At 40.3% G+C, this 25,355-nt stretch overlaps 1 protein-coding gene across 4 annotated transcripts in view; it reads right to left on the bottom strand.

The window, feature by feature from the left end:
* PNLIPRP3 (pancreatic lipase related protein 3) overlaps positions 1–16,122 on the bottom strand; it is a 43,512-nt gene extending 27,390 nt beyond the window's left edge. For 3 of the 4 annotated variants that reach the window (XM_086378299.1, XM_086378300.1, XM_086378302.1), the window contains exons 1-2: positions 15,896–16,122; positions 4,484–4,644 (exon numbers count right to left, since the gene is read on the bottom strand). In XM_086378299.1, coding sequence (XP_086234425.1) covers positions 4,484–4,644; positions 15,896–15,944 — 210 coding nt within the window. In that variant the 5' untranslated portion in view covers positions 15,945–16,122. The remainder of the gene's footprint in view (positions 1–4,483; positions 4,645–15,895) is intronic. The other variant, XM_086378301.1, reaches the window with a different exon arrangement.
* Positions 16,123–25,355: the final 9,233 nt, after the last annotated feature.

The following is a 25,355-nucleotide window of genomic DNA, read 5'->3' as shown; positions in this document are numbered from 1 at the left end:
ATAGTTACTGCTACATATTGCAGTAGTACCCAGGAATTATTAATGCATTACAAAATGCAACATACAAATTTAATCATAAGGAAAAGAAATAAAAATGTATGGATTTAAGGTAATGTTTGTAAGACAATGTTGGCTCAGTTTTAATTACAATGTCAGTAAGCCTTACTTTTGTACAGTATTTTTCAGTTGTCAATATAACTCATGAGAATTACCTTATTCAAGGCTTAGATGCGTATTCCAAAGGTGGCAAGATAGACTGTCCACCACACTTTATGAACGAGGAGTAGAGGTTAGATCCTTGTCACATGAAATACAACAGCATATTTAAGATATTTTATGTGATGGTGTTAAATATTGTTTTGTATTTCTTGTACTTTGTTAAATGGTTTTTATAACAAAACTCTTGAAGACGTTAAAATACCATTAATTTAAGTGACTTTGTTATTAAGAGAACAATTAGAAGTCAAAAGTATAAGCAATTAAGTAGAGAAAAAATAAAAGGTCAAATCAGCAAATAGCAAGTTTGACCATGGTAATCTTAAACTGAAAAGCAGCAAATTTAGATACTCATGAAAATGAAATGAATGACTGATTACTAGCTACCTGTGTTTAGCAGTGTATACAATTAATCATACAACTTACCAAAGTTTCTCCAAGAGTGTGAGCAAACAAATTAAGAGACTCCCAAGCCGGCTTACAAATGACAATAATTATGATACAGATAAAACTCGTATCTATCTAGATTATAGGTTCTCTGTGAAAGAGTGAAAGTGTTAGTCACTCAGTTGTTTCCAACTGTGCAACCCCATGGACTTCTGAAGCTTACCAGGCTCCTCTGTCCATGGGATCCTCCAGGCAAGAATATTAGAATGGAGAGCCATTCCCTTCTTTAGGGGATCTTCCGGACCCAGGGATCGAACCCAAGTCTCTTGCATTGCAGGCAGATTTTTTACCCTCTGAGCCACCAGGGAAGCCCTGTAAGTACTCTGTAGAGTAGCTCATTTGGCCCTCTCAGTGCTGTGAGGCAGGTACAAACTTTGTAGGTTAGGAAGGGGCGTAATGACAAAGGAAGTCACTTGTCCAAAAGTACTGTAGCTGATGAATCCTGGAGCAAGATCCAAACCCACACGGTCTCTCTCTAAAGCCGTGCACTTTAGAGAAAAAGTGGTGCACTTTAGCCATGCACCACTGGGCTTTCAAGTTGTGATCTGATCATAGTGCTTTCTCCTGATGGGATGCATACCAGCTTCAGGATTTGTGATGTAGATAATAAAATCTATTGTATTGGGGCTTTTTAAGAAGCACTTCTCTGCTAAATACTCGAATCCAAGTGCAAAGATGTTTGTTTATCTATGTTTTTAAAAGAACTCAATGCCCATTCCAACTCTGGCTGGAGCCCCTTAAATACCTACTGTATTCCTGTTTCTACACCCCAAAAAAACTCTATTTAGGAAAGGTCATTTAGTAGAAAAAGTGCGTATAGTTTTCCACTGTCATGAGAATAGTTTGAAAAAGTGGAACCTTGAACAAGCCTCAGAATGGTGGTCTGACAAGTATTATGGGATCCAAGCATTTTCTGTTGTCACAAAAGCCATTAAGGATTTATTCACGTAGGAAAAGGCCACAAACAACTTGTTCACTGTGCATTCAGTCTAGCACACAATGACACACTAACTTAGAAAATGGGAAAGTCCCTAACAACATCATGGGATCAAAAGAAGACAACTTGGATGCCACAAGGACAGAAGCTAAAAAGGGTGTCAGGACAGACAGATTATCTAGAGATAAGAGTGGAGTATTGATGTTTAGCTGGGTGCTGGGGTGTTTTCTTTCACCATTCTTATCTTTGAGCAGTCATAGAGACTAACTGACATGGAATCAACCCATACTATAAGTGAGGCAAAAATAGTCACCAGTTAGGCATGTTCTAGCCTTGACAAAAGCTGCAGGCTCAGGAACCACTGTAATTACGCACCTATGCATCCCAACTAGCAATGGCAATGAGTCGCTTAAGGTTAAGAAGTCACGGATACTATGCTCTCATAATTTAAAAAACAAAGAAAGAAAGAAAAAAAAAAAGAAGTCACAGATTCATGGGAAAAAGAAGTTGGTTTTATTCTTCCAGGAAAGTAGCTGAGACCTATGTCTCAGAAGACCATTTCCATCAACAAATTGATCCTTGACAATTCACCAATTGCTAAGCCTCGATTACTAATTCCTTATTTGTTAATTCCTCAATTGCTAAGCCTCAATTGCTAAGCTACTGCACGATTTACTTCTTTCTCATAAACAAAGGTAATCAAATTTATACAGTATAGCACATGGGTCAAACCTGTGATGGTCCTGCTTTTAGTATCTCACCATGACTCAGTCTACAATCTAGCTGTTACTAAAAACCACATTAACAGCAAACCCTCAGGTGTTTATCTATTGCAAAATTCGGGTACAGATCTGTGTTGTCACACATGATTCTTTCCAAATGGAAGGGAGTGGGAAAGATGTGGGAAGCACTGTTTTTATGGCCTCTTTCTTAGGAAAGTATTTGGTTTTCTGATGTTCTCTTCACTGCCCTTTGGGCTCAGCCTTTCCTGAAGACTGGTCTTCATCACCTTCTGTCTTACTGCCTGTGCTCTACAAAGTTCTAGTGCATGTCTCTGTCCAGAAGGATAAAGGATCAGCAAGTCCTATGAAGGCTGAGGGTCAACATCCGGGGATACAGTTAGTCCTGGGCAGAAAAATTCACCCTGAAAGTCCTAAATGGATAGAGGTGCCCCAAAACATTTGTATTACGTTTTTAAAAAATGTGGTAACATACACATAACATAAAATTACTGTTTCATCCATCATTAAGAGTAAAATTCACTCGCACTCTCATTCACATTGTTGTGCAAGCAACAGGACCTTTACAGAACTTTGTCATCGTCTCAGACTGAAACTCTGTGCCCATTAAACAGTAACTCCCATCACCCCCTCCCCCAACCCCAGTAACTATTGATATTATTCTACTTTCCATCTCTATGAATTTGACTATTCTTGGTATGTTATATAACTGGAATCATATAATATCTGTCCTTTTGTGCCTGGCATATTCAATTTAGCAAAACGTTTGCAAGATATTGTACAACCTATTAGAATTTCATTTCCTTTCTACAGCTGGGTAATACTTTTTGCTTTTTGACAGTTAAATCAAACTTTTGAAGACATTTTCTTTATAAGTTTCTCTGTACTCAAAGTAAAGTCTTGTCTTTTCTTCTTTGTTCTCGCTAGAGCCGTAATCTATACAGCAGATGGTATATTTCAGTAAAGAGCTATGTGTACGTATGTATGTGTGAGTCTGGTAAGTAGATAGCTATGCTTGCAGGGTGTGAAGGCCTAGAAGAAGACTGTCTTGGCTGGTGAGACCAGCCCTGCATGCGATGGGTCTGGTGGAAAGCAAGCCTCAAGGTTATGCTGCTGCTGCTGCTAAGTCGCTTCAGTCGTGTCCGACTCTGTGCAACCCCAGAGACGGCAGCCCACCAGGCTCCCCCATCCCTGGGATTCTCCAGGCAAGAACACTGGAGTGGGTTGCCATTTACTTCTCCAGTGCATGAAAGTGAAAAGTGAAAGTGAAGTCGCTCAGTCGTGTCCGACTCTTCGCGACCCCATGAACTGCAGCCCACCAGGCTCCTCCATCCATGGGATTTTCCAGGCAAGAGTACTGGAGTGGGGTGCCATTGCCTTCTCTGAATAAATGTCCTAAAGCCTCCTAAAAACTCACAATGGGTCCCCATGGCTCCCAGGGTAATAGCCCATCTCCCCAGGAAGGAATTATACAAATTGTTTCTAAAACTGTGTTTCTAACTCACTCCCCGCACTTGAGGACTTCCTCTCTGCCTTGTCTAATGCAACAGTGGAGTCATCTATCAAACACCCTCTATTGTCTCTCCTCTGTGTGTGTGTTCACACCATTTCCCTGTCTTTGCTTTCGAAAGCCCTGCCCTTCCTTCAGGACACACCTCAAACCCTCCTCGAATTCTTTCCTGGTTCCCATCCCCACTCCCAAGGGGGAGGTAATCCCTTCCTCTCTCTGTTCCCAAAGTCTTTGGTCTGTTACTTTACATCACAGATCAAAGTGCTGCAATAAGGCTGTTTGGTTACATATCTCATTTCTCCTAGTACAATAAATTTAGGGCACTGTCTTGTTTATTCAATTTAGTACATAATAGGTATTGCTGCTTCTTCAGTCTTACAATGTGGAAGGTTCTCAATTAATATATTAACTGAACGAAATATCAAATTTATCCCATATGAAACACATATTCAGAGCAATCTTTGTTTTTAAATACCAGGGCAAATGATGAGAGAAATATCTGGCTCACAACACTAAAAAGAAACTCTTTAACTCAAGAGTTTCTACCAGAATAGGTTATCTATGGCTTCTGTACTTGCAGAGACATCTTCTATTTTAGAATAATATGTGTGTGCAGGCAGCGAGTTAACTTACCTGATGGACTTTGGGATTCTGTCTAGTGTAGAGCAGAAAGCGAGTGTTTATCTTTTCTGGAGACCATGGTAACCCTGCAAACTGTCTTGAGAAGGTCCCAGTCCATGGCAGACCATCTTTAAAGCATCCCACCCTTTCATAGCAAACTTCTTCCCCTGCAGCTAAAAGATAGAGTGTTAGTATTATAGGAACCAGGCCCAGAGAACGGCTGTGTTTCACACTAAGAGGCTTTATTGAAATTAGTCTTTAAACAAGTGTGACTCAGGGAGAGTCTTTTCAAAAAAATGCTCTCCCTTCCCCTTCCCCTCCCACCCTTTCTCCATATCACAGCCATAACCATGTGGACTTCAGAACGGCAGATCAGAGTGTAGGAGATTTGACATGATACATCCCTGACTTTGGATAATTATTTTACCTTTTTTGAATCTCAGTTTCCTTCTTTGTAAAATGGAGATAATTTCACTTACCTTACAGCCTGGTTATGAAGATTAAATGAACTATTACACAGGATAGTCCTCCTTAAAATGGGCCAGAGACATAAGATTGGATACTGTGTCTTCCCTGAAGGTCTTCTTTTTCTTATAAGACTTATAACTCTTGATGAAAGGTATCTTTGTGTCTCCAGAGCCTAGTACCATGCCTGGCACACAGCAGGAGTCTGAAAAGTGTTTCAGCGTGTATGCCTACATGCTAAGTTGCTTCAGTTGTGTCTGACTGTTTGAGACCATATAGACTGTAGTTAGTCAGGCTCCTCTGTCCATGGGATTCTCCAGGCAAGAATACTGGAGTGGGATGCCATGCCCTCCTCCAGGGGATCTTCCCCATTCAGGAATCAAACCTGTGGCTCTTATCTGCATTGGCAGGTGGATTACTTACCATTAGCACCACTTAGGAATCCCTTGAGAGTATAAATGAGAGTAAAGTTTCATTTAGTTTTAACTGTTTCTTCTTTCTGGAGCTCACTTCACTCATCTTTAAAATGAGAGGTTTGGGGAAAATTAGGCGTGGCTGAGAGGAGCTACCCCACGTCCAAGGTCAGGGGCTGAAGCCGGGAGGACCCCATGCCTGAAGGGCGGCAGCCAAGAGGAGTTACCCCATGTCCGAGGTGAGGGGCAGTGGCTGAGAGTGCCAGGCTGCGACGGGGCAGAAACGGCCTAGAGGAGCTACCCCGCGTCCGAGGTCAGGGGCGGCGGCCGGGAGGAGCTACTCCACGCCCCAATGCCGGAATCCAGGGGCGGTGGCCGGGAGGAGCAACCCCACGTCCAAGGAGCCATGGCTGCGTGGGCGTAGGAGGGCCTAGAGGAGCTATCCCACGTTGAAGGTCAGGAGGAGCGGCGGTGAGGAGATACCCCTCATCCAAGGTAAGGAGCAGTGGCTGCGCTTTGCTGGAGCAGCCATGAAGAGATACCTCATGCCCAAGGTAAGAGAAACCCAAGTAAGATGGTTGGTGTTGCAAGAGGGCATCAGAGGGCAGACACACTGAAACCATACTTACAGAAAACTAGTCAATCTAATCACACTAGGACCACAGTCTTGTCTAACTCAATGAAACTAAGTCATGTCCGTGGGGCCACCCAAGATGGGTGGGTCATGGTGGAGAGATCTGACAGAATGTGGTCCACTGGAGAAGGGAATGGCAAACCACTTCAGTATTCTTGCCTCGAGAACCCCATGAACAGTATGAAAAGGCAAAATGATAAAATACTGAAAGAGGAACTTCCAAGGTCAGTAGGTGCCCAATATGCTACTGGAGATCAGTGGAGAAATAACTCCAGAAAGAATGAAGGGATGGAGCCAAAGCAAAAACATAACCCAGCTGTGGATGTGACTGGTGATAGACGCAAGGTCCCATGCTGTAAAGAGCAATATTGCATAGGAACTTGTAAAGTCAGGTCCATGAATCAAGGCAAACTGGAAGTGGTCAAACAAGAGATGGCAAGAGTGAATGTCGACATTCTAGGAATCAGCGAACTGAAATGGACTGGAATGGGTGAATTTAACTCAGATGACCATTATATCTACTACTGTGGGCAGGAATCCCTCAGAAGAAATGGAGTGGCCATCATGGTCAACAAAAGAGTCTGAAATGCAGTACTTGGATGCAATCTCAAAAATGACAGAATGATCTCTGTTCGTTTCCAAGGCAAACCATTCAATATCACAGTAATCCAACTCTATGCCCCAACGAGTAACACTGAAGAAGCTGAAGTTGAACAGTTCTCTGAAGACCTACAAGACCTTTTAGAACTAACACCCAAAAAAGATGTCCTTTTCATTATAGGGGCTGCTGCTGCTGCTAAGTCGCTTCAGTTGTGTCCGACCCTGTGCGACCCCATAGACGGCAGCCCACCAGGCTCCCCTGTCCCTGGGATTCTCCAGGCAAGAACACTGGAGTGGGTTGCCATTTCCTTCTCCAAGACTGGAATGCAAAAGTAGGAAGTCAAGAAACACCTGGAGTAACAGGCAAATTTGACCTTGGAATACGGAATGAAGCAGGCAAAGACTAATAGAGTTTTGCCAAGAAAATGCACTGGCCATAACAAACACCCTCTTCCAACAACACAAGAGAAGACTCTATACATGGGCATCACCAGATGGTCAACACTGAAATCAGATTGATTATATTCTTTGCAACCAAAGATGGAGAAGCTCTATACAGTCAGCAAAAACAAGACCAGGAGCTGACTGTGGCTCAGACCGTGAACTCCTTATTGCCAAATTCAGACTTAAATTGAACAAAGTAGGGAAAACCACTAGACCATTCAGGTATGACCTAAATCAAATCCCTTATGATTAAACAGTGGAAGTGAGAAATAGATTTAAGGGCCTAGATCTGATAGAGTGCCTGATGAACTATGGACTGAGGTTTGTGACATTGTACAGGAGACAGGGAACAAGACCATCCCCATAGAAAAAAAATTCAAAAAAGCAAAATCGTTGTCTGGGGAGGCCTTACAAAAAGCTGTGAAAAGAAGAGAAGCGAAAAGCAAAGGAGAAAAGGAAAGATATAAGCATCTGAATGCAGAGTTCCAAAGAATAGCAAGAAGAGATAAGAAAGCCTTCTTCAGCGATCAATGCAAAGAAATAGAGGAAAACAACAGAATGGGAAAGACTAGAGATCTCTTCAAGAAAATTAGAAATACCAAGGGAACATTTCATGCAAAGATGGGCTTGATAAAGGACAGAAATGGTATGGACCTAACAGAAGCAGAAGATATTAAGAAGAGATGGCAAGAATACACAGAAGAACTGTACAAAAAAGATCTTCACAACCCAGATAATCACGATGGTGTGATCACTGACCTAGAGCCAGACATCCTGGAATGTGAAGTCAAGTGGGCCTTAGAAAGCATCACTACGAACAAAGCTAGTGGAGGTGATGGAATTCCAGTTGAGCTATTCCAAATCCTGAAAGATGATGCTGTGAAAGTGCTGCATTCAATATGCCAGCAAATTTGGAAAACTCAGCAGTGGTCACAGGACTGGAAAAGGTCAGTTTTCATTCCAATCCCAAAGAAAGGCAATGCCAAAGAATGCTCAAACTACCACACAATTGCACTCATCTCACATGCTAGTAAAGTAATGCTCAAAATTCTCCAAGCCAGGCTTCAGCAGTATGTGAACCGTGAACTTCCTGATGTTCAAGCTGGTTTTAGCAAAGGCAGAGGAACCAGAGATCAAATTGCCAACATCTACTGGATCATGGAAAAAGCAAGAGAGTTCCAGAAAAACATCTATTTCTGCTTTATTGACTATGCCAAAGCCTTTGACTGTGTGGATCACAATAAACTGTGGAAAATTCTGAAAGAGATGGGAATACCAGCCCACCTGATCTGCCTCTTGAGAAATTTGTATGCAGGTCAGGAAGCAACAGTTGGAACTGGACATGGAACAACAGACTGGTTCCAAATAGGAAAAGGAGTACGTCAAGGCTGTATATTGTCACCCTGTTTATTTAACTTCTATGCAGAGTATATCATGAGAAACGCTGGACTGGAAGAAGCACAAGCTGGAATCAAGATTGCCGGGAGAAATATCAATAACCTCAGATATGCAGATGACACCACCCTTATGGCAGAAAGTGAAGAGGAACTCAAAAGCCTCTTGATGAAAGTGAAAATGAAGAGTAAAAAAGTTGGCTTAAAGCTCAGCATTCAGAAAACGAAGATCATGGCATCTGGTCCTGTCACTTCATGGCAGATAGATGGAGAAACAGTGGAAACAGTGTCAGACTTTTTTTGGGCTTCAAAATCACTGCAGATGGTGACTGAAGCCATGAAATTAAAAGATGCTTACTCCTTGGAAGGAAAGTTATGACCAACCTAGATAGCATATTCAAAAGCAGAGATATTACTTTGCCAACAAAGGTCCGTCTAGTCAAGGCTATGGTTTTCCCAGTGGTCATGTATGGATGTGAGAGTTGGACTGTGAAGAAAGCTGAGCACCAAAGAATTGATGCTTTTGAACTGTGGTGTTGGAGAAGACTCTTGAGAGTCCCTTGGACTGCAAGGAGATCCAACCAGTCCATCTTAAAGGAGATCAGTCCTGGGTGTTCATTGGAAGAACTGATGCTGAAGCTGAAACTCCAGTACTTCGGCCACCTCATGCGAAGAGTTGACTCATTGGAAAAGACTCTGATGCTGGGAGGGATTGGGGGCAGGAGGAGAAGGGGATGGCAGAGGATGAGATGGCTGGATGGCATCACCGACTCGATGGATGTGAGTTTGAGTGAACTCCGGGAGATGGTGATGGACAGGGAGGCCTGGTGTGCTGTGATTCATGGGGTCGCAAAGAGTCGGACAAGACTGAGCGACTGAACTGAACCGAGAGTCCCTGTGGCAGTGCCTCTCCGGGAGGGACTGAAGCGGTGGACCGTGTTGGCCATTTCTCAGTGCTGGCAAAGCAAGGGTGACTTGCAGCTGAGGAACAGCAGCTCAGTAGGCTGCTCTCCACTTTGTCTCCACCCCTCCTCCAGTATAGTCACTAACACTGTTTTCAGCCCATTTCTTGACTTCCACGGTAAGCTTAGATAGTCATCTTCTAGGTCTTGATCCAGACCTCATATTCCTCATAACTTGACTCCATACCTTTGCAAGACAAAGTTTGAAGAGCTACTGCCTCTGCATTGCTGCCTCTCTTCCATCTCTGATATCTGTCCGCTGCAATTTTACATTCATACTGTCAAGACTGATAATATTCAGTCCTTGTTCTATGATGATAATTAAATCACCCCTGTCTTATCTGTACACTGACTCTAAAAAAATTGAAGATCAATAAACCAAATTTATATTACTATGACTAGATAAATATTTCTTCCCTTCAGAGCCAGCTAGCATGCTATTTCCTTCTCTGCACTTCACTGTTCACATACCCATTCCCTTCAAAGGAGAATATTCAAATGAACTCTTACTTCTCACAATACACGAATTCCTCTAGGTCAGTGTCACTTTATCTGGCTCCACATTCAGATCATGCCTTTTGTGTGCCATTTCTGTTTTCCAGGATTCTCTGGCTGACTTTGTTTCCTCCTGTTGGAAGTGTGAACATGTGCCTCCTTCTTATATCCCTAGAACAGTGCCGTGTCTCAATCAATATTTCTCCTGCCTGGAATCCATTCTGTTTTTCCTCTTAAAGCACATATACATTCTGTTCCAATTTGAACCAATGATTTCATCTTGGATAATAGCTTTCTAATACAACCATCAATTTTTCCTAGAAAGTCCAGCTGCCTTAGTTTTTGCATTCCATGCCCCACGCCCCCACACCCACCACTGCAACACTCTAAATTCTCAACTACATTATTCAGTCAAGGAAAGAGAGTTTGGGTTTAAAAATGAAGATTGTAAATATTGCATGTTTTCTATGTTTGTAACTTACCAGGGGTATTGGTCATCAAGCCCTTTTCCCATAGGGCAACAGAGAGTGTATAAAAGTAGAAGAAATTAGATGTGGTTAAGAAATTAGATGTGATTTAACTGGGAACCACTCCAGTATTCTTGCCTGGAGAATTTCATTGACAGAGGAGCCTGGTGGGCTACAGTCCATGGGGTCACAGAGTCAGATATGACTGAGCAACTAACACACAATAGCTTATCAACATCATAAGCTATTAAAACTATTTAGGAAAAAAATGGAAAGATTGACAGCTGTTTAAAAATATACATTTGGTATAAAATTAATAACTTGAAATTGGGCCAGTAATTTAAATAGTCTAAATAAAAAAGGATATAGTTTTAAAATTATAGAATTAAAGATATTATCTAGCCACTTAAATGTTTACAGAGAATTTGTAATGAAACTTTTAAAGAAAGTGAGAATGATATAGTGTTGGTGGGAAAAGACAGATAAGCGAACTACTTGGAATATAGTTTCATTTAAAATGTATGAGGGAAAAGATAAAATTCAAAGGAACTCCACCAAAATATTAACAATGGTGTTAGCATGGTTTTTATTTTTTTCCAACATATTATTCATTTATGGTCTCAAATTTTCAATAATGAATACAAATTACCTCTGTAATAAGAAAAAAGTCACAAAACTAAAAAGAAGAGTACTTTTCCACCAAATTATGTCCACATTGGTTTCTCTGTCTTATATTAATAATAATTAAAATAGCAAAAACAGATTAAGCCCTGTGTGTCATGTGTGATGAAAGGAAGACTTAGAAAAGGTGATCACCTTGTTCAATGTTTCATAAGCAAAAATGAACCATAATGCAGGTCAATCTATCACTAAACAGAACGGGGAGGTATGTCGTAAATTAGCTTTTTCTAGGTTACACTGTGGTAACAAATGATTTCCAAATCTCATTGGCTTATAAAAATTAAATTCATTTCTTATTCATGTTGTATTCCGGCTGCAATGGTTTTAGGTTGGATGTGGCTCTGAGCTATCAGTCTCCTTTTTTACAGGATCCAAGCTTAAGGAACAGACCCTGTTCGGTGCTCTTGGGGCGAGGAAATGGATGTAACAGCCGAACCAGGCAGATTTCAAGCAGGCCTTCAGACTTGGCTCCATTCCCTACCGTTCGGTGTCCTGTGGACAAAGGTGGCTCTGAGGAACGCTTTGTGGGGGGCGGGGAGGGGGTGGAGGAGTAAATGAGGGGGAACAATAAAATCTACTGCGGAAGGGTATGCACATTTAAATTTCCATATGCACCAACTTTTGCCATTTTAGTTTGCATTTCTTTAACTACCTATACACTTGAACATCTTTTTGTGTATTTCTGGCATTTGCACATTGTCTAACGGGTGAGATTTTCATGCTCTATGTACATTTTTCTAAAAGGTTATTTTTCCTTATTTATGTTTAAAAACTCTTTGAACAGTTAAAAATATTTACACCCTTTCTCAGATATTTAGCAAAGACATTCTAGTTGCTATATATTTTTGTTTAATAGATTTTACTTTTTATCATAAAGAAGTTTGCATTTTATTCAACAACATAATCCATCTTTTCCTTTATGGCTTTGGAGTTTTTTCTTGTTTAGAAAAACCGTCCTCACTCTAAGATCATTAACAATTTCACTGTTTTCATAATCTTTTTGTTTTACTCTTTTACTTTTAAATGTTCATTTTATCTGGGATTTACTTTGATATAAAGTATAGAGTTTCAGTTCTCTTAGCATAAATTTATACAAAATGTAATCATTTATATGTCTTTCACATCTATGGTTATTTCCCTTTATTTAAAACTGCCATCATGGCTTCCTATTTTTTTTTTTCACTTTTATGAAGCAACCACGACACAAATTTATCAATTATATTGTTTTCTTCCTGTTTTTCTAATGTATTAACCTCTATTTTTATTAATTAAATTTTTATTTCAATGTTAATTGTTCTTTTATAGTTTCTTCTATTCTTGAGTCATATTTTGCTATAATTTTCAATGGAAATGTTTTGTTTCCTCTTTGACCTAAAAGTTCTTTAAAGGAGCATCTGAAATATAGCACATTATATGAAACTAGCTTTAATTGGTTAACATATCATAAATTGGCATAAGCACTCAGTTGCTAAGTCATGTCTGACTCTTTGCAACCCCATGGACTGTAGTCCACCAGGCTCCTCTGTCTAAGGATTTCTGAGGCAAGAATACTGGAGTGGCTTGCCATTTCCTCCTCCAGGGAGGGAATCTTCCCCACCCAAGGGACGGAACGCCTGTCTCCTTTGTCTCCTGCATTGCAGGCAGATTCTTTACCTGCTGAGTCACCTCAGTTCAGCCAGTTCTGTCGCTCATTCGGGCCCCACCCTTTGTGAATCCATGGACTGCACTACGCCAGGCTTCCCTGTCCATCACCAACTCCTGGAGCTTGCTCAAACTCATGTCCATGGAGTCAGTGATGCCATCCAACCATCTCATCCTCTGTCAGCCCCTTCTTCTCCTGCCTTCAATCTTTCCCAGCATCAGGGTGTTTTCCAATGAGTCAGTTCTTCACATCAGGTGGTCAAAGTATTGGAATTTCAGCTTCAGCATCAGTCCTTCCAGTGAATATTCAGGACTGATTTCCTTTAGGATCGGCTTGTTTGATCTCCTTGCATTCCAAGGGACTCTCATGAGTCTTTTCCACCACCATAGTTCAAAAGTATCAATTCTTTGACACTCAGCTTTCTTTATGGTCCAACTCTCACATCCATACATGACTACTGGAAAAACCGTAACTTTGACTAGACGGACCTTTGTCAGCAAAGCAATCTATATGCTTTTTAATATGCTGTCTAGGTTGGTCATAGCTTTCATTCCAAGGAGCGTCTTTTAATTTCATGGCTGCAGTCACCATCTGTAGTGATTTTGGAGCCCAAGAAAATAAAGTCTGTCACTGTTTTCATTGTTTCCCCATCTATTTGCCATGAAGAGATGAGACCAGATTCCCTAATTTTCAATTTCTAAATGAGTCTTTTCTTTATGGTATTGTGTGCAGCCTTTTTCAATGACATAGAAAAGCTGGAAAATAGGCTCGTTAATTTATTCAAGAAGTATTTATCTGAGGGCCTATTATGTGCCGGGGTGGTTCTCAGCACTAAGGACTCAGCAGTGGAGAAAGTAGTTCAGGTACCCATGGAGTATGTAATCTAGTTGGGGGGGTAGAAGACAGGCAATGAATAAGAATAAATAAAATACGGTATATGTTTAAGTGTGGCAAGTGCTGGGAGAAACCCAAAACATGGCAGGGGTGAAGGTGCGTGTGTGTTTGCGTCAGGAGGGGTTACAATTCGGACAGAGTGGCCAGGGAAGACCTAGCTAAGAAAGGTGGCACTTGAATCCATACCTGGAGCGGGTGAGGAGTAAACTTTACGGATTTCCTGGGAGGCATTCCAGGCAGAAGGAAGAAGTACAAGCACAGCTGGTGTGATGAAGAATTACGAGGAGGCTGCCTGAACGGAACTGAAGAACCAGGGTGGGGGTGTGGGGAGAGGCGGGTCCACGACACCTTAGTCTGCAAGTTAAAAATCTACAGGTCTTTGAGGAAAAAAGTGGGGTTTTTATTTCTTCATTTTTTAGTTTTCAGCAAACTCATTTGGCAGAAAAAAAATGGGTCTAAAAGCCATATATATATATATATATATATATATATATTCTTTATTCCACTTAATGTGAATACATAGGTTTTACTATAGAAATACATGCAGGTAACTGGGTAAGTGTGGTACTGGAAATTTATGGAGGGACTCTTCTTTTTATTTCTATTTTCTTTTTGAAATAGGAAACAAGCCCATTGGCCAAGGGTATTAGTGGACAGGAAGGCACTGGAGGTTTGAGTAGAGGGGAGAAGAATGGAGAAGAATGAGTAACCCAGGAGTCTGGGAAAATGAAACAACCAGGAAAGCTGAATATGATGGCTTGGCAGATTCATGCTCCACTTTAGTTTAATAACCATGATTTCACAGTGAGACTGTCAGCATGGTATGTGTTTTTCTCCAGGCACATTCAGCTGTACAAGTGCAGTCACAACAGTGCAAAGCGTCAGATTTAATCAGGGTCATGGTTGAGCCAAGGGAACGAAGAGCAGCAGAGAAGTCTAGTGTGCACACCAAGGAATGAGCATGACTGATCACATTTAAACTGGGTAAGGAGGGGACTGAGGAGAGAGTTAGCTTCCAGATATAACGCTTTTTTAAAAATAGTTATATAAAATTTATAGGTTATATATATTTCAATTACACATACATATCTTAGCTGCCATAATTTAAAAACTGAGTCCATATTTGTTTTATAAACTATATCACATCTATTCAATTTTTAACAGAGTATTTGTATTCAGTCTTCTGGTATTTGCCATTTTATACTTTGCTCTTAATTCAGTGAGCTTCTAAACAGAAGTCACTCCCTATTGAAAAGCCAATCAGAAAAACACGTATTTCTGATGGATAGGGAACTTACCAATCACAACTGGGTCTCCAGAGCTTAACACAGTACTTGGCACAACGTAGGCAATTGTATTTGTTGATTTAAAAGAAAAATGTATTCGGATCCTTGTTCAGAGAGGATTTTGAGGGATGGGCTGGGAGTAAAGATAGCAAGAAGGTCTCTGAAGTCTAGACGGAGGAGATATCACTGAGAAGAGATGTGACAATACAAGAAAATGGACCAGGGCATACTTCACTCATTTCTTAATTCTGCTCTGGAACTCATTAATCTGCTTTCAGCATTCAACTGGAACTGTCCTGGGGTAGGAAAATCATGGAAAATAGAGCACAGTTCCTGGCATATACTAAAACTAACAAAGGTTCCATCCCTTTATTTTTTATTCCATAGGGAGAGCTGGAGAGCAGGGACTAAAACACACTGAAATCCTTTGATTCTATTTTGGCTAAAATGCGTCAACTAACTTTTATTGTGTTTACATGTACAATGTTGAAGCAGGGTAGTGAGAACAAAATAAACCAATAACTATTACATAGGTAATGTTAGTACATAAAGAGTCTACAATATAAAGTTCAGAAGTCAATAAATATTGAGCTAATGGGTAAGATCGTGACACAAAGGGAAAAAATCAATGTGGGGTTTCCAATCAGCATTAATCATTCATTCATTCATTCAAACATTTATTGAGCATCTACTGTGAATCAGGTACTGAAAATGGAAATATGCATGAACTCATTTACTGCTACATATTCATCTTAGAAGTGAAGAAACTGAGACTTCAATGGATGAACTATTTGTCCAAGGCCATAAAGCTACTAAATGATGAAGCTGGAGGCCCAGTACAAGACTGTCCAGTGACTTTTATTTTATTGGAAATAGATGCTTTTCATATACCCGTCAGATTCATTATTATGAAAATGGTGCATTTTCCTTTAGATAATTTTATGAAGAATAAAATATAAACACAGCTAATATGTCAAAGTCCATGTCAATTACATTTAAGATGTCAATATACTCTGTTTCAAAGGAATTATAAGTTATGAGTCTTACCTGGTGATTTGCCAAAGAATAAAAGTACAGGAATCCAAATTCCAAACATCTGAGTTGATTTTTAAAAAATCACATAAAATCTTGAAAATTTTTGCTTGCAAAATCACTGAACTATAAAAATATCAAGGAGTTTTCCAATGGTATCAATTAGTATTTAAGTTCTGGGTCCAGAAGAGCATGGGACTCACACTACCTTTAACTCTTCTGCCTTGCGAAGTAAATGTGTCATAGTCTGAACTTCTAACTTCATGTTAAGAGATATAATTAGCAGGGTGTGCCTTGCATTATATGATGGGTAATTAAAACTTCTGAGTTGCTGTTTCATCATTAGCAATATTTTGGTTAGGCATAAACTGAGTCTCTCTTGAAAGTTATTTTAGTACTTTGGGATGGTCTTATAGTTAAGAAACATTAAAACAAGCAAAAATTTTCCAAACTAGGATTATACATTATGTGTGTTTTTCCCTAACACATTTCTTTATTTCAATTTTTGTTTAAGTTTTTATTAATTTTTAAATTTTAATTGTTAATTTACAATGTTGTGTTAGTTTCTGCTGTACAGCAAGGTGAACTGGTGACACAAACACTTAGACTCACTCTTCTTAGATTCTTTTCCCATATAGGCCATTACGAAGTATTGAGAAGCAGTCCCTATGCAATACAGCAGGTTCTCATTAATTATGTATTTTATATGTAGTAGTGTGTTTATGTTAGTCCCAATCTTCCAATTTATCCCTCACCCCCTATTTTCCTCCTTGGCAACCATAAATTTTTTTCTACATCTATGAGTCTATTTCTGCTTTATAAATAAGTTAATTTGTACCAATTTTTTAGATTCCACAATAACCTCAGATATGCAGATGACACCACCATTATGGCAGAAAGTGAAGAACTAAAGAGCCTCTTGATGAAAGTGAAAGAGGAGAGTGAAAAAGTTGGCTTAAAGCTCAACATTCAGAAAATGAAGATCATGGCATCCAGTCCCATCACTTCATGGCAAATAGATGGGGAAACAGTGGAAACAGTGGCTGACTTTATTTTGGGGGCTCCATAATCACTGCAGATGATGACTGCAGCCATGAAATTAAAAGACGCTTACTCCTTGGAAGGAAAGTTATGACCAACCTAGACAGCATATTAAAAAGCAGAGACATTACTTTGCCAACAAAGGTCCGTCTAGTCAAGGCTATGGTTTTTCCTGTGGTCATGTATGGATGTGAGAGTTGGACTATAAAGAAAGCTGAGCACCAAAGAATTGATGCTTTTGAACTGTAGTGTTGGAGAAGACTCTTGAGAATCCCTTGGACTGCAAGGAGATCCAACCAGTCCATCCTAAAGGAGATCAGTCCTGGGTGTTCTTTGGAAGGACTGATGCTGAAGCTGAAACTCCAATACTTTGGCCACCGGATGCAAAAAGCTGACTCATTTGAAAAGACCCTGTTGCTAGGAAAGATTGAGGGCAGGATGAGAAGGGGATGACAGAGGATGAGATGGTTGGATGGCACCACAGACTCGATGGACATGGGTTTGGGTAGACTCCAGGAGTTGGTGATGGACAGGGAGGCCTGGCGTGCTGTGGTTCATGGGGTCGCAAAGAGTCAGACACGACTGAGCGACTGAACTGAACTGATAAGCAATTTCACATTTTTGTCTTTCTTTGTGTGACTTACTCAGGATGACAATCTCTAGGTCCATTCATGTTGCTGTAAATGGTATTATTTCATTCTTTTTTATGCCAGAGAAAAACATACTTCGAAAAGATACATGCACTCCAGTGTTCACTGCAGCACTATTTACAAAAGCCAGGATGTGGAAGTAACTTAAATGTCCACTGATGGATGAATAGATAAAGAAAGGGAACAATGGAATATTATCTAACACATTTCTGAGTGCAAACATCCACTTAAAACAAATAGGCCCTACTAGAATATGCTATGAATTAAATAGTGAACATGGCTTATTTGGCTGTCTTACCTGTGTGGCAATATAGCATAGAATTTACCTGGTGATTGGAGCCTGATCACCTGGGTTCAAATTCTGGCTATGCCAGTTATTAGCAATGACCTTGGGCTAGTAAGCTCACTGTGCTCTCCTCCGCCTGTAAAAAACCAGGGATAATCCTGGTTCCTAATATTGTCATTTAGATGACTGAATTACTTACTATTTGAATAATACCTAATATATGCTGCTGCTAAGTCGCTTCAGTCGTGTCCGACTCTGTGCGACCCCATAGACGGCAGCCCACCAGGCTCCCCCATCCCTGGGATTCTCCAGGCAAGAACACTGGAGTGGGTTGCCATCTCCTTCTCCAATGCATGAAAGTCAAAAGTGAAAGTGAAGTCGCTCAGTCGTGTCCAACTCTTAGCGACCCCATGGACTGCAGCCTACCAGGCTCCTCCTCCATCCATGGGATTTTCCAGGCAAGAGTACTGGAGTGGGGTGCCATTGCCTTCTCTGACCTAATATACAGTAAGTACTATATTGTGTAAATTTTATTATTGTCATTTTCAAGTATGTTAATAGTTAAAAGAGCAAGTTTGTGTTCACATATAGCTAAGTATACCCTTGTACACTTAATATACATCATTGTACATAGGATTCATACACTTGAATGTAATACAAATTTGTCTTTTTGGCTACTTCATTAAATGATGAGCAATTCAACTCACAGATATCCCTTGGTCAGTTTCTCAATTTTTAAATGTTCATGGAAGATGGCTGAAAGTATTTCTTAGTATTTCTTAATGTTTTACTCTCACTCTAATAGCATTAAAACTTTTAATTATTTATGAAGCATTCAGCCTTTTTATATAAAACTTGTAACACTGTGCAAGAATCAGACAAAGGAGAGGTTTTGAATAAGACTAGTTACGAGTCTCGGGTGCTTTTTTGGTGCAATATTTCCTGGAACTCATAATGGCCAGTCTACCCTGGCATGCAGACTGTAGTGATTAGAGCCTCAACCATGCAGCAGCACCAAGCTCAGTGCCTGGCACACTGAGTCCAGTAACTACACCACAAAAAAGGTGTGCTCTGAAAGTTTCACCAGTTATAACTGGACATTTTTCCCAAGTAGCATTTCAAGATTCAATGTTTTCAGTCACACACGTAGGATCAGCGTGAATAACATAATCAATACCTCTCAGAAGACAGCATCTTATTCATGTCTACATGAACATGTGATTAATATTATTGTTCAGCCGCTAAGTTGTGTCCAACTCTTTGCGACTCCATGGACTGCAGCACACCAGGCTTCCCTGTCCTTCACTATCTCCCCCAGACTTTGCTCAAACTCATGTCCATTGAGTCAGTGACGCCATCCAACCATCTCATCCTCAATCAGCTCCTTCTCTTCCTAGCCTCAATCTTTCCCAGCATCAGGGGCTTTTCCAATGTGTCAGCTCTTCATATCAGGTGGCCAAGAAAGTATTCGAGCTTCAGCTTTAGCATCAGTACTTCCAATGAACATTCAAGGTTGATTTCCTTTAGGATTGACTAGTTTGATATCCTTGCTGTCCAAGGGACTCTCAAGAGTCTTCTCCAGCACCACAGTGCTGAAGGTGGTTAATAAACATGTTTAAATGAAAAAAAAAAATTCTCTCTTCGATGTTTTCACAGAACTTTTCAATGAAACTGCTATAACACTTAGCATGTCACAGACTTATTAGGCAATTACCTATTAGTCTCCTTTCCCAGACTAAATCATTCTGGGAGAAGGGCTGGTTTTTGTTCATCTTTGGGCTCCAGCATCTAGCAATAATTCTATCATAGTAGACATATGGTCAATCTTTGTTAAGAAAAAAATGTAGTCTTAGATTTCACTGATCTCATATCATTCAAGGAAATTCTTCCTCTAGACAGATTATCATGCTGAGAGTTAAAGACTCATTATACTTTAACAATTATGTTTAACGAGGTTCAGATACTGGTGAATCCTATTTGCTCACTGGAATTGTGGCAGTTCTGCTTGAAAAATGTCACATAGAGGAGTTAACAATAGCTTTTAAAAGCTCATCACAAAATCAGATCTGTGCTTATATATGACAGCACACCAAAAACGAGGAAAAATAGCAAATCAGTTGAATTCTTGACTCAAGAGTAGAAACTAATTCAATTAATTCTGTCCCTGGTATGATAAATTATTTTTAAAATTTAGTAAGGCAGAGAACCTTTCAATGTGTCATGATGAATATTTCAATATTAATGTCAGAACCCTGAATAACATGGCTATAATTTCTTAAATAATTTTTTAGACTATTTCTTAATGCACAGCTCTTGGAATTATCCAAGATTTCAGGGAGGCTGGCATCATGGCTATTTTGGGGAAGCGAAGAAAGAGTGAAATACAAAGACATGTGCCTGAGTAATCTTAGCACTCATTCATTCATTTGCCAAATCTCTGAGTGGCTGCTATGTGCCAGGTACTCTTCTGGTTTCTAGTGACACACCAACGAACAAACAAAGACCCTGTCCTCTTGAATATTATAGTGAGGAAAGGGAAAGTGCAAGCCACTCAGTAGTCCAACTCTTTGTGACTGCATGGACTGTAGCCTGCCAGGCTCCTCTGACCGTGGAATTCTCCAGGCAAGAATACTGGAGTGGGTTGCCATGCCCTCCTAAGGGGGATCTTCCTAACACAAGAATCGAACCCAGGTTTCCCACACTGCAGGAAGATTCTTTACCAACTGAGCTACCAGGGGCAGCCAATAAACACAGTAAACCAGTAAATTCTAAAGTATGTGAAAAGGTGGCTTAAACTATGGAGAAATAAATAAAGCAGAGTAAAGGAGGTTGGGGCATTTGGGAACTGATTGGCAGAGTAGATTGCTATTAATTTTGGTGGTCCAGGGTGGCTTCATTGACAAGGTGAGCAAAAGAGAGTGACTAAGTAACACTTCCAGAAAAAGGAGAGGTAAGCCCAGGTCTAAAGGCAGGAATCTGCCTCATATTTATGAGGAAAAGCAGAAAGGCCAGTGTGTCAGGGGCAGAGGGAGAAGGAGGGCATAATAGAGGACAAGGTCACAGAGGTGCCTGGAGGCCAGAGTGGGTAAGGCCTTGCTGGTCACAGTAACAACTTCAGCTTTTCCTCTCAGAGAAAAGAAAGCCAGTGGCGGCCTCTAAATAGAGGTTAGACTTTGGTTATAACAGGGTCTTTCTGGCTGCTCTGTTGACAACAGACTGTAGGAAAGGGAAGGAAGAAGCCAGATGAGCAGTCGGGAAGCTACTGCAGTGATGGGTGAAGATGATGGTGGTTTGGACAGGAAGGTACCAATGGAGGTGGTGAGAAGTGGATGGGCTCAGGATGTAGTTTGAAGATAGAGTCAACAAGATTTCCTTTATTGTTGTCTCTGTTCTTTGATTTAGTGCTTAAGGGATGTAATGATTGAGGCGCATACCCAGTGCCTCTTGCAGAGGTAGAAAAATTTACTTTTTTTTTTTCTGATTTATTCTTGAATAATGTATTTTTCTCTCATTATTGCCAGGATATTTCTTACAGTGCTTGACAGGACAAAAATATTTTAATGAATTGTTTACTTTCATTGGTTTAAGGTATGTATTTTTTTCTGCAAATTTTGGAAAATATGTTTCTAAAACAGATTATGCTTCTAAAGCTTTTTCTTTTTGTTAGTAAGGCTTTATTTGTATGCACATTTTGTAGTAATACACCACTTGTATGCAGACATAAAACAAGAACCTCCTGTGGAAGTATAACTTCTATTGAGGAAATATTGTTGTAAACTATTACTTTGTGAACTATAGACTATAATTAGATAGTCATCACATAGTTGTTAAATTATATACAATAAAAATGCACATAACATCAACACAATTCATTATAATTACAAGTTACTCTAGAAGGCTACTTGAAGTTTCCAAGTAGCACACTTTTCATAATAGTAATTTGCCATACTAGAATGTGGCATATTAAAATTACACTTTGGAAAGTTAAATTCTTTCACATTCAGCAAAGTCAGAATAATATAATAAAGAAAAATGTCACCATCGAAGAGGCAATTGTAAAGAAAGGAGAGGTTGGGAGGATTTATACCTGCATTAAGAATTGGCAAATCATGTGTGGGATTTCAATATAGTTTGAAAAGGCTTCACTTCTAGAAGCAGCTTCTCCTGGAAGAAATGGTGATGTGGAGCCTGGACTTTAGAATTGGATCTGGATTCAAGCCAGGCAGGACTTCTTTAGCAGCACTATCTTTGACAACTTAGTTAATTTTTCTGAGCCTCAGATTCCCTCTGTATGTTAAGTAGTAAGTATATGTCTCAATATCTTGCCTGCACTAATTTTATTTTGAATATTACTGTTTGCCTTTTATCCTTAGTCCAACTATTCATTTTTCTTTTTCCTTTAGCTATATTCAGTATAACTGAAAAGTAAAATTGTATACATTTAAAGTATACAGTGTGATGATTTGATATACCTATAAATCATGTGAAGAAGGCTGAGCGCCGAAGAATTGATGCTTTTGAACTGTGGTGTTGGAGAAGACTCTTGAGAGTCCCTTGGACTGCAAGGAGGTCCAACCAGTTCATTGTGAAGGAGATTAGCCCTGGGATTTCTTTGGAAGGAATGATGCTAAAGCTGAAACTCCAGTACTTTGGCCACCTCATGAGAAGAGTTCACTCATTGGAAAAGACTCTGATGCTGGGAGGGATTGGGGGCAGGAGGAGAAGGGGACGACAGAAGATGAGATGGCTGGATGGCATCACTGACTCGATGGACGTGAGTCTGGGTGAACTCCGGGAGTTGTTGATAGACAGGGAGGCCTGGCGTGCTGCGATTCATGGGGTCGCAAAGAGTCGGACACTACTGAGCGACTGATCTGATCTGATCTGATAAATCATGAAATGATCACCATGACTGAGTGATATGGAGTTATATACCATAGAGTATTACTGTCAAGATAAAATGAGGTTATGCTCATATAGGGCTTAGCTTAGCATAAGGCAAACAGTAAACATTCTATAATTAGGGGCTATAATAATCACTTGTAGGTTCAATCCAGGCTCCTGTTAATGTGTGGAGATATTCAGTGAATGTCATTGAGAAAGGCTAGGTACTTGTCCAAACAAGCCTAGGACAAAGGCAGGACTGGAAGAGAGGATCATCAATGGGTAGGTGTTCTGAGAAAGTGAAATAACAATAGGGAAGTCTGGATGTAAATGGCTTATGCAATTATGAGGGAATGTGGACCCAACAGAAATGAATCACAGGGAGAGTCCTAGAAGATCGGCTCAGGAGGAAATATGATGAGGTAGGTAGATACGGGTGAGCAAAGGGTTAGTTGATGGGCAGGGATTTCAGGAAGAACAAGAAAAGTAGGTCCAAGGACAAGAAGGTGACTTATAGGTAAGAAATGAGAGGGTGATGATTTGTTTCAGTGTGGATTAAACTTCTGTCCCACACACTTCTTGTTCCATTACCAACAGCATTTCTACCCTTTGCTAGTATTTCTGTCACATTTTTCCACCCATCAAAAGGACAACAAGATCGTAAGTAGAGAAAATCCAGCCAAACACATTTTAAAATAATTCAAATGCTCATCCATAAAAGGATTTCAAGGCTCTTCTCTCATATCGGTGCTTTCAAGGCCCTGGAACAAGCCTTAGCAATGTTTTACTTGGTAAGATACTTTGACTGCAGTCGTTTAAGACTTTTAAGTCTCTTTCCACTCTGGCTTTTCTTCCATCATACTTCCCCTTTTTAGGGTGGTGCTGTAGTAGCAGTGGGTATTTCTGGGGTCGAGCTAAGGGAGATCTTGGGAAACACTTTGTAAGAAAGAAAGGCTTCCCTAGTAGCGTAGGTGGTAAAGAATATGCCTGCAACACAGGAGACCCAGGTTCAATTCTTGCATTTGGAAGATACCCTGGAGAAAGAAATGGCAACCCACTCCAGTATTTTTGCTTGGGAAATCCCATTGACAGAGGAGCCTGGTTGGTCACAGTCTATGGGGTTGCAAAGAGTTGGACACGACTGAGCAATTAACACTTTCTTTGTAAGAGTCTGACTCCACTTTTTGATGTTTGACTGCTGACAACTTTTAAGAGTCACCATTACCTTTGTCCTTTCTGCCCCACAACTAGGCAAGAAAGCCTGAATGGGCTGAGAAAGCCTCTTTCGGCATGAATAGGAAGTCCAAACCATGGAAGCCCCTGCATGTAGGAATGGAAACCCTTGTCCCAGCCTCACCTCCTCACCACCAAAAAGTCCCAAGTCATTATCCTTTCTCTCCCCTCTGCAGACATTTTTAGACCAGCATGGGAGCCTACCCTGCTCTTCCCAGAAAGACTCATGATGTGAGTTAATTACCCTTTACTAATCAGGTTCTGTATTAGATGTTACATTTACATTAGCCCATTTTGTTCTCACAATTACCCTGATATGTTTCACTTTTTATTCAGATAAGGAAGTTGAAGTTACATATGTTAAAGAAATAATCCCCAAGATAATTATGAAAGCTGATGTGCACCCAGTACAAACCCTAAACACTACAACGTCTCTCAATAGCCTTTCAGATTGTTGATTTTCCCCAGTCTTTCAGCTGCACTTACTGTCCCTGGCACTGAACAAGTTTCCTGAAATCATGTTTTCCCACCTACTTCTACAGCTTCTCTTGTTCCATGGCTGGCGACTTTTTCAGCTTTCTTATTTTCAAACACAATTATTCCCCAAGAGTCATGTCTTTTTTCCATATTTTGTAGATGTGTAGATATTTCCACGTGTGGCAAGAGAGCCCCCTCTAACTCACCTTTTGTCTCTTTATAAGATTTCCCTCCTCTTTCCAAAGCTTCTCGCCCAGCAATACCAATTGTCTACTGGGCCTTTCTAACTGGGTGTCTTATGTGAATCATAAAGTTACCATATTCAAGTTTTGAGAAACTCTTTTCTGTCCAAATAGCTTCTCCTCACAGCCTTCCCCTTCCTGTTGTAGGAACTTCTATTCACTGAGTCATTGGCAGGAAATGTGCACATGGTCTTTGATACCCTCAAGGTCCCTGGCTTCCAGAGAGTCCTGTTGAGCTCTGTTGATGCTTCCTCTTTGGTGTCTCCCTCATTTGCTTCCTTCTATGAAACATACTGCAGAATCCCTGCTCGGGGTTTCATCTCTTGCCTGAAATGCTGCTGCTGTCCCAGGCTTCTGTCTCTTCAATCACATATTCTAGACATTACTTACAGATTATTCATCTTGAATCACATCTCTAATCATATTCTCCTCAAAAGTTTTTAATGAATGAAACAAACTATTTGACTTGCATAAAGGACCTCCTGTCCTCTCCTCAGTCTAGCTTCTGTGCCTGCAAGTCCACACCCCTTCACACCCACTGCATTTGCTGAGGTTTTGCTCATGCTGGTTCTTCAACCTTGCCAGTTCTTCCTCACTCTTCATGATTCTCATAATTTGAGAACCAGTTCACATATGACAATACCTTTCATGAATATTTTTTC

Source organism: Bos grunniens, chromosome 26, assembly GCF_055505025.1.
Source record: "Bos grunniens cultivar Pamir isolate PY7600 chromosome 26, Bosgru_T2T1.0, whole genome shotgun sequence".
Classification (NCBI taxonomy): Eukaryota; Metazoa; Chordata; class Mammalia; order Artiodactyla; family Bovidae; genus Bos; species Bos grunniens.
The sequence above is the reverse complement of the archived record's forward strand: the minus strand, read 5'-3'. Positions and strand labels throughout refer to the sequence as shown.